The 10680-nt window shown below is 38.9% G+C and overlaps 1 protein-coding gene across 1 annotated transcript; it reads left to right on the top strand.

Moving 5' to 3' along the window:
• Positions 1-925: 925 nt before the first annotated feature.
• Positions 926-4899, top strand: LOC113329543. The gene is made up of 3 exons (XM_026576404.1): positions 926-1758; positions 3039-3123; positions 4595-4899. Exons 1-2 carry the CDS (start codon positions 1136-1138, stop codon positions 3079-3081), a joined length of 666 nt encoding a protein of 221 aa, XP_026432189.1. The 5' UTR covers positions 926-1135; the 3' UTR covers positions 3082-3123; positions 4595-4899.
• Positions 4900-10680: the final 5781 nt, after the last annotated feature.

The following is a 10680-nucleotide window of genomic DNA, read 5'->3' as shown; positions in this document are numbered from 1 at the left end:
CTTCGTCGTTCATCTTCTTCTTCATGTGATTCATCGTCTTTATTATCATCTCTAATCGCAGCAACATCAACATGAAAACGTCGTCTTCATCATTTAATCAACAACAACAGTCTATTTGTTCTTTATCTTCTTTACAGTAGCAGAGAAAATTTGTTGTGGAGAAAAGAAAAAACTGAAGAGAGAGAAAGTAGATCTGAAAATATGGAGGTGAGAGAAAGAGAATCTGAAAATAATATCTTTTCTCTTGATAATTGACTATATATATCCTAAGATAATGTCACGGATGATGTAATGGTCCCAAAAGGGTATTTCTGCCACTACAAGATGACAATTACATCATCCATGACATCACCCTAGGACCTATGTAGTCGATTTCGGTCATTTCGGCCGAAATTTCGGCGAAATTCCGGATTTCGGTCCAAGAAGACACGATTTTGTTAATTTCGGTCGGACGAAATCTTTGCGAAAATTTCGGCCGGAAACGCGTTTTTCGGTCGGAATTGATTTGTCTTGGCCGGATTTTTTTTTTCTTTTTAAATTGAGTGGACTAATCTCACGTACAAAAATTAAAAAGATTAATTCACTCACTAGTATTATTGCTTGTTGCTGTGTTTGAATTTCTTGAGCTAAAATTATTATTTGGTGTTGATGATGAGGAAGGTGAACAACCAGATTTACTAATACTATGTTTCTTTTAAGTGATTATCGATACGAGGATATAAAATATGAAACCGAGATTTTACGGAGATTTTAAAACGGAATTTCCCCGAGACAAAGTTGTACCAGTATCTCGGTGTCGACCGAGACAATCCGAAATCCGAAATTGACTACCTTGGTCTGAGTATACCATATTGCTTCTGAGACCTACTTTGTCAACAAAATGTATCTTTGCATGTTTCCAGGAGAGAAAAAAAGAAGATAGAAACTGAAAAAGCAACGTTTTAGTCATGCTTTTGGCCGTCGCTCTCTTGACTTAGTCAAGGTTCTTTCTATATCTTTTTTGATGGATGTTTCTTCATCTTCATCGATGGATTTTATCTCCCATATTAGGGTTTCTTTCTAATCACAGTTGTGATTTCTCCTCCTGTTTTTTTTGGTTTTCTTCCCTCTTGCTTTCTTCTTCTAGGTTTTGTTCATGGCTTCCTCATCCACAGTGCATCATGTTCCTGAGTTTGAAGAAATACTAAAACGTATGAATAATCTGTTAGAAGAACGTCACACTCACAGTTTTGAAGATAATGATAACACAGAAGATGGCCTATCAGATCTTAACAGAAATATTTTGTTCAAATTTAATTCAGGCAGAGAATATAACTTAAACATACTTAACGATGTTCTTTCCAAAGCTTGGAGACTATCAAGTACTATATCAATAACAGATCTAGGAAGTGGGTATTATAATGCAAAGTTCCAACTCCTCTTTGATATGGAAGCTACTTTACAAGGAACACCATGGTCTGTGAAAGATGATCTAATGTTACTGGAAAGATGCAAGGAGGATTTTCTGCTTGAAGATTATGAGTTCAGATATGTTCACTTTTGGATTCATATCTATGGTCTTCCTATGAGTTTGATGAACCCAAATAAAGTTTTTAATATAGCAAAGGAAATCGGTACACCAGATCCCATAGATTCTCAACAAGCAGCTAAATGGGGGAAGTTTGCTAAGGTCAGAGTTCGACTGGATATCATTAAACCCATTCCCAAAGACATGATTATTATCCTGAAATACAAAGAGAAGATCACTGTTACTTTCAGGTATGAAAAACTACCACCCTTTTGTTTCTTCTGTGTTTTTTTGGGCATATAATGAAACAATGTCCTCATTTGTCTAAACTTTTAGAGGAGATTCCAAATCTTAATACCGAGGAGTTTGTTTATAAGATGAATGATAAGTCGTATGCTAGATACAATTAGGAAATCAGAGCTTTTTTCAAACCCAGCGACCCAGGAATCATTCGTTCAACACAAGAGCATCACCAAACTCAAAGAACAATCAAAAATGCTCATGGACCATCGATTCAAAAAGAAACAATCAGTGGTGGAAACAATGATACACGTCAGCTTCAGGTTAATTTAGCAAATCTGAGAATGTCTAACAGAAATGTTATAGGAGCAAAGAATACAGTGAAATCTGAAAAGAACATCCAACCTGTCACGCCTGAGGCAACGTTACTGAATACTGGTACTACACATGTGAGTGTGATACAGAAAGAGATAAACATACAGCCTAGAGCCAATGACGGAAGGGGTGATAATCTGCAAGTTGGTTACACAAAAAGCAAGGATGCTGTTGGCACAGAATGTACTGGTACTACTGGTAACAAACATCTTATTCTAACACCAAATAAGTCAGCTAAATCTAAGATTCATGAGCCGAAAAAAATGCTTGATCAGAATATTGTTCATCATGAGGGGTCACGGAAGAAGGTGGTAGATAGTGGAAAAACTGAGGAGTTTACTAGGGGTAATTTCATGTCGGTAAGTAGGGCTGAGCATAAAAACCGTAACCGCGGTTTTTATGCGTATCCGTCTGCAAATTTGCGGGTGAAAACCAATCCGCTAGAGTTATGGACCGGACACGGGTGCAATCTCAAATCCGCAAGCGGTGCGGTTACGGTTGCGGGTGCAATCTCAAATCCGCGGATTAACCGCACCGTAGGACAATTAGGGAATTTAGTAAATGTATTAAGGATACTACGGGAAGTTGGATGTTTATATATAAACATCTTTACATTTGTAAACCCTAATGGATATTTTTTTCTTCGAGAGGAACCGAACAGACCTCTTAGTCTCCTCTCCTTCCTATCTTCGATTCTTCTTCAATTAGGTTTAATTAATCCAGAATTTTCTATAACATCTTTATCGATTTGCAGAGAAGTAAGTAACGATTAACATCAGTGTTAACTTCAGTTTTGATTACATAGAAATTATGTTTTTTGATTTTTTCCCCCAAATCGATTGCATGTTAGGATTCAATCAATTTCTTCGTCATTGGTTCTTCGGTATTAACTTTCAATGTCTCTTTCATGTTGCAGAGATTTAGTTTCAGAAAATGGTGAAGTGAAGAATATACCTTGAACGAGATTTAGTTGCAGTTGACTTAATTGATAAACAAGTGAGGTAATGAAACACAACCCTTGTTTACTAATGAAAATTCAGTTTCTGTTTACTAATTTTTGGTTTGAAAATGAATTTTGTTATTTGAATGGAGATTAGGGTTTGTTATTTGAATGAATTTTGTTAGTTGATCTAATTAATGACCGTGTGTTTAATATAATGACAAGTTATTGTTTTTTGGTTTGAAAATGAATTTTGTTTGTGACTGTGTGTTTAATATAATGACAAGTTATTGTTGTTATTGTGTTAAATTAGTTGGCTTTGTTGATGAGCAGAAGTATCTAATTAGGGTTATACTAAAAGTATATTACAGGGTTCATGTTTATTCGGACATTGGCAAAGGTTTGCAATATTATTTTCTGGTACCAAACGTGGCTGTGTTAAAAAAAAAGAAAGAAATGCATCAGGATATATGTCACTATTTTCTGACTGTTGGTATCAGTGGGAGTAAATTATCATAATCTACATGCTCATATGCAGTTTTCTACCCGTTGCAAGGTCTCTGTGGTTCTACGTGTGCATAAGTGATTTTTTACTTACAGATCCCCTGAATATTGGACAGTAGACGCAATAGTAGTACACTGAGAATGAATTTGGTAGTGGGAATCCTTGCTGTGGTGGATGTTTGTCATGTATCTCTCTTATAAGATGGACAGAATCTTTGTTGTACAAACAGTGGGTCTCTCTCTCGCTGTTTATATAGTTCTGCAGCTTGCACCACATATGTACATACCCAGAATATTTTAATTAAAAGAGCTGACCACAACTGCTTGATTTTAGGATACTTTAGATATTGAACTGAATTTTGGATTCTTCTCATGAAATTTAGTCCTTTGTGGTATTAGGACATTAGCATGTCTGCTACTGTTTGGCTTGATTTTAGGCCATTGTCTGTTTTCGCAAAATTGTGTTTTCTATTAGTCTCTTTGGAATTTGATTAGTCATAATCAATCTTAAAACTTTGGCTTGTTGTTCCTCAATGTCGATTGGGTCTGCGGTCTAGTTGTGATCAGCCCTTTTAAATGGTCTTTACTAACCAATGCTGATTGGTTTTTGTTTCTTCTTGTTTATTGCTGCCTTATATCTGTTTGTTAATAGTCCGGACTCAACTAGATTAATGGTAGTCCTGATACTCAATGGTGCTTAGTTCAGATATGTGTTGCGGTTGTTAATGCGAAATCCCAATTTTGATTGATTATGGCTCAGAAATATCTTTTGTTTGCCGCAACTGCTTCCTGATTATATGTAATTTTTTATTGAACAGGCTTAGAGATTGTCAATATTATGCTTAAGTGAAACTGCGCCACATCTATTGCTTGAGAATTGCTTATTTTTTCTCCCCTTAAGATTTCTGTTGTTTGTGACATTGGTTCCTTCGGCTTATGATATATCAGATCAAATTAGGAACTTATGATCATAATGATGCCTAAATTTAGTGTTCACTGATTATCTATAACTCCTCCTCATTTTACAGATGCGGCAGAAATCTTGCAGGAACTTCCAGACATATCTATCATGGATTGAATAAACTAGTAATCGAATCCAAGGTCTCTTTTTCAGTTTTTGGCATCAGAGATTCATATGGCTTTGCACCATACTTGTTGCATTTGAATTAGTACTCTTTTGTGTTAACTGTTAACTATCTTATGTCCTTTGTTGCTTTTGAATTACTGAATTAGTACTCTTTTGTGTTAAAAATCATAAGCCGAAGGAACCAATGTCACGAACAGCAGTTTGTAACTTTTGAATTAGGAACCAATGTAACTGTTAATTATCTTATGTCTGTACTCTAGTTTGTAACTTTCCGTACTTAGTTTTTTTTTTGATGTCTTGTGATCAAATCCGCGGTTAATCCGCAACCGGCCCGCAAAATCCGCTGATCCGCAGAGGGAAAATCCGCGGGTGATTGGGCCGGTCACGGTTTGAATTCCCAAATCCGCAACTTTGACGGTTTGGTTGCGGGTGACCCCTAATCCGCAACCGTCCATCCGTTGCTCACCCCTATCGGTAAGTAATGATGATACTATAAGCCTAGAAAAGAACCCGAAAGCCCAATCTAGTACTGAAATACAAAATCTGATGAATATACCCGTTAATCCACATCACCAGACTATCTCCACCTAAACAATCCCTCTAATTCAAAGTGAAATCCCTAATTCGACAAATCTGCAAGAAAAGGATAAAGTTACTTTGAGTGATGGAGGAGACCTATCCTCTTCATCTTTCTCTTCTATCGAATCAAAGAAGAAGAAAACGAAGAGCTGGAAGAGATATGCTAGAGTTAAAACGAAGAGCTGTGCTGATCAAACTTATGAAGAATTACCAGTGGGTGTTAAAAGGTATGCTTGCCCAATGGATATTGACATCCCTCTCAAGAAATCTCATTCAATTGAAATCTCTCAGAAGGGTGTGGTGGCTGTCCAACATCAGCCACAAGGGCCATGTTAATCTTCTCATGGAACAGTCGAGGATTGAGAAACATCTCGACAGTCCGCAATCTCAAGGCGTTTCTCAGGGCTTGCAACCCTCATTTAGTCGATCACTTTTATAATTTATTCAAGAGAGATCCAAATAAGGACCATACTGCTATCCCCTTCCAAGCTACTGTCAAGTTAGATGCTGCTAAGAATGAGTTGATTTCTCAAATACCCTCAAATGAAGATATTTGGAATGTAATTAGGCACATGAAGAACCTCAAAGCTCCAGGTCCTGATGGAATGCCGGCTGTATTTTTCAAACGCTGTTGGGAGCATATTGGAGAGGATGTCTCTCAAAGTATCAAATACTGTTTTGCTTCAGCCTCGCTACCACCAGGGCTAAATCACACCAACATCTGCATAATTCCAAAGGTAAAACATCCTACTCTATCTTCTGAGTTCAGACTTATTGCTCTCACAAATATTATGCACAAGGTCATAACCAACATTATTGCCCAACGTCTAAAGATTCATCTGAACAATTTAGTGGATCAAGCCCAATCTGCTTTCATGTCAGGCAGAATGATTATAGATAATATAGTGGCTGCCAAAGAGATATTTAATACTATGTCTACTTCTACCTCTGTGTAACTGTGTTAGGTTCCTTTGCTCTAAAAATAGACTTAAGTAAGGCTTACGATAAAGTGATGATAGGTGTTTAAAAACACCTCTCTAAGTATCGATTAGTTATACTTTCTTAGCTAGATTTCTTGTGAAATTGTATTATTAGTTTTCTTTTATATTTTATGGGAATTTTGGAGCTTATTCCCAAAAATAACAAGAAATCATCCAATTGGCTAAAAGAGATGCGGAATTATCATTGCATGGTAAACCACTACCGGCACTCGTGTAGGTGTCAAGAAGAAGCCAGCTGAAATACATTATGAATTACTGGAGGCAGTCAAGGAAGGGAGCCACTTGATTCTAAACGGGTTTACTATAGGCACCCGCTCAAGTTACTAAGGGCCACCAGCTCTTATTGACTACTTATATAGACAGGACAAGGTCATTCACGTTCAACTTGCGCTGCACCAAGTTCGTGCCATCAGCAGGGTGTTTGCAAAGGGTTCTGGTGGATTTTGTCTAGAGTCCAAGAGAGGATCTGTGGTTGATAACAACACAACACTACTGCGTGCGTGATAGTTTTGCCGGAAAAATAAGGAAGAATAGAGCTTTGTCTGTTGATTGATTGTGATTACCAACGAAGAACTTTAATGATGATTTTGAGCTCTAACGATATTTGGAAGTTTGGGTCCGTGTTGTTGAATATATTAGATTCGAGTTTGGATGTGATTAAAAGGAAATTAAGCAGAGAGGATCCTGTGAAGAAGACTAACTATCTGCCATTGGTTTATCATATGAATGGAGAGATTAAAGTGATTTTTCAGAGTCCATATAGGTTCACGAGCATGGGGTTGTTGCTGGAAATGATGGGTTTGCAGGGAAGGAGATGGAATGTCAACGAAATCAACAACAACTTCATACATGTAGAACCACCAAGATGTATACCAGCTGTTTGAGAAAAGGCCCGAATAATTAGTTCCACAACTGCATGATGTGGGATTGATATGCTGCCAATATTGGCAGTGGTTATGATTTCCTGTGAAGAATTGCGTACACGAGTTTGGGTCAGTGAGGTTATCGAGGCTGGCTTCTGAGCTGTGGTGATTGAGGAGTTTGCATGATTTCTGTTGGAGTTGAAGACAAGAACAAGGAGAGATATTCAGTCACGGCAAGATAGTGGCAGTCACACTCGAGTTGAACAGAGAGAATGGTGATGGAATAACGGAGTGAGAAAATGGTCAATGGCTGAGTTCAGGCAGGGAATGGAGAAGAAGAAAATGGTTGCTGCCATTAACAACCATTGACGATGAAGAAATGGAAAGCTCAGTTGAATTGCTACTGTGGTTGTTTGGATTGATGGAAGATGGTAGTAATGGGTTGTTCGAGATGACAGGGAAGGTATACTCGAACTTGGCAGTGGATGATTGATTGTGAATGGAGGAGTTTGAGAGTTCAGGGAGATGCTGCCATTGCCAACAGTTACGCGTTATAAAGCTGAGAAAGACTCGAGATTTGCTTTTGAAGATGAATGAAGAGATTTGAGCCTCGAGATGGAGAAGGAGCTGACGGGTACGATTTGTTGGACTCAGATAACGTTGGTTTGAGTCTTTTGATCGAGAAACCAGTCGAGAAAATATGGAGTGGCCAAAACTCGAGTCTTCCATTGCGGGATGGAAGGTAGATCTTGAGTCTGCTACCATTAATGGAACTGCTAAATGATGCTGGGAGTATTTTGGTGATGTTTCAGTCACTAGAGACGAGAAGGAACTCAACATAAGAAGGAGAAGTCTATAATAGTGTCATGGTTTTATGATGGCAGTAATGGAGATGATGATGCTCGTGATTGTTGGTTGAAGAGTTGAGGATGCAGTTATGTAAGAGTTTGAAGAAGATGCAATTGAATATGAAGACGAGTATGGCCTGATGTTGTTGCCGTTGATTGGCAGTGATGATGAGATTGAGCTGCTGCGAATGATGGCTATGAATGACTGAGATGATGAGATGTGTTATTCTTTTCGAACATGACGAGGGTTACACTATCAGTTCCACATGACTAACAGTTCAGTTACAAAGTGGGTTGTATCTTGTCAGTTAATGCAAGCCCAGTAATCTCTTGCCAAATTGTTTTACACGACTAGAATTATGGTGCGCCGCAGTGGTTTGGCAATCCATTTTGCACAGGGTGTGATGCACGGGATACAATTTTCAAGGAGGTGTACTTTCCTATCTTTGCTAGGTTTTCTAGTTTCTTCAAGAAGAGGTTACAGAACTCTATATATAGAGAATCAACTTGCGCTGCACCAAGTTCGTACCATCAGCTACTGCAGGGTGTTTGCAAAGGGTTCTGATGGATTTTGTCTAGAGTCCAAGAGAGGATATGTGGTTGATAACAACACAGCAGTACTGCGTGCGTGATAGTTTGGCCGGAAAAATAAAGAAGAATAGAGCTTTGTCTGTTGATTGATTGTGATTACCAACGAAAAAGTTTGATGATGATTTTGAGCTCTAACAAGATTAGGAAGTTTGGGTCCGTTTTGTTGAATATATTGGATTCTAGTTTGGCTGTGATTGAAAGGAAATTAAGCCGAGAGAAGCCTGTGAAGAAGACTAACTCTCTGCCTTTGGTTTATCATATGAATGGGGAGATTAAAGTGGTTTTTCAGAGTCCATATAGGTTCACGAGCATGGGGTTGTTACTGGAAATGATGGGTTTGCAGGGAAGGAGATGGAATGTCAACGAAATCAACAACAACTTCATATCTGTAGAACCACTAAGACGCATACCAGCTGTTTGAGAAAAGGCCCGAATGATTACTTCCACAACTGCACGATGTGGGATTGATATGCTGCCAATATTGGCAGTGGTTATGATTGCCTGTGAAGAATTGCATACTCGAGTTTGGGTCAGTGAGGTGATCGATGATGGCTTCCGAACTGTGGTGATTGAGGAGTTTGCATGATTTCTGTTGGAGTTGAAGACAAGAATAGGGAGAGATGTTCAGTCACGGCAAGATAGTGGCAGTCACGCCCGAGTTGAACTGAGAGAATGGTGATGGAACAACAGAGTGAGAAATTGTCAATGTCTGAGTTCAGACAGGGAATGGAGAAGAAGAAACTGGTTGCTGCCATTAACAACCATTGACGATGAAGAAATGGAAAGCTCAGTCGAACTGCTACTGTGGTTGTTTAGATTGATGTAAGATGGTAGTAATGGGTTGTTCGAGATGACAGGGAAGGTATACTTGGACTTGGCAGTGGACGATTTATTGTGAAAGGAGGAGTTTGAGAGTTCAGGGAGATGCTGCCATTGCCAACGGTTACGCGTTATGAAGCTGAGAAAGACTCGAGATTTGCTTTTGAAGATGAATGAAGAGACTTGAGCCTCGAGATGGAGAAGGAGCTGACAGGTACGACTTGTTGGACTCGGATAACGTTGGTTTGAGTCTTTTGACCGAGAAACCAGTCGAGAAAATATGGAGTGGCCAAAACTCGAGTCTGCCATTGCGAGCTGGAAGGTAGAACTTGATTCTGCTGCCATTAATGGAACTGCTAAATGATGCTGGGAGTATTTTGGTGATGTTTCATCCACTAGAGACGAGAAGGAAATCAACGGAAGAAGGAGAAGTCTATAACAGTGTCAAGGTTTTATGATGGCAGTAATGGAGATGATGATGCTCGTGGTTATTGGTTGAAGAGTTGAGGATGCAGCTACGTACGAGTTTGAAGAAGATGCAGTTGAATATGAAGACGAGTATGGCCTGATGCTGTTGCCGTTGATTGGCAGTGATGACGAGATTGAGCTGCTGCGAATGATGGCTATGAATGGCTGAGATGATGAGACGTATTATTCTTTTCGAACATGACGAGGGTTACACTGTCAGTTCCACATGACTAACAGTTCACTTACACAGTGGGTTGTATCTTGATAGTTAATGCAAGCCTAGTAGTCTTTGGCCCAATTGTTTTACACGACTAGAATTAGGGTGCGCCGCAGGAGTTTGGCAATCCACTTTGCACAGGGTGTGATGCACGGGATACAATTTTTAAGGAGGTGTACTTTCCTATCTTTGTTAGGTTTTCTATTTTCTTCAAGAAGAGGTTACAGAACTCTATATATAGAGAATCATCTTGCGCTGCACCAAGTTCGTACCATCAGTTACAATAGGGTGTTTGCAAAGGGTTATGGTGGGTTTTTTCTAGAGTCCAAGAGAGGATCTGTGGTTGATAACAACACAGCACTACAGCGTGCGTGATATTTTGGCCTGAAAAATAAGGAAGAATAGAGATTTGTCTGTTGATTGATTGTGATTACCTACGAAAAAGTTTGATGATGATTTTGAGCTCTAACAAGATTTGGAAGTTTGGGTCCGTATTGTTGAATATATTGGATTCTAGTTGGCTGTGATTGAAAGGAAATTAAGCCGAGAGAAGCCTGTGAAGAAGACTAACTCTCTGCCTTTGGCTTATCATATGAATGGGGAGATTAAAGTGGTTTTTCAGAGTCCATATAGGTTCACGA

Source organism: Papaver somniferum, chromosome 1 (genome assembly GCF_003573695.1).
Source record: "Papaver somniferum cultivar HN1 chromosome 1, ASM357369v1, whole genome shotgun sequence".
NCBI lineage: Eukaryota > Viridiplantae > Streptophyta > Magnoliopsida > Ranunculales > Papaveraceae > Papaver > Papaver somniferum.
Note: the sequence above shows the minus strand (reverse complement) of the source record. Positions and strands in the feature narration are given on the sequence as shown.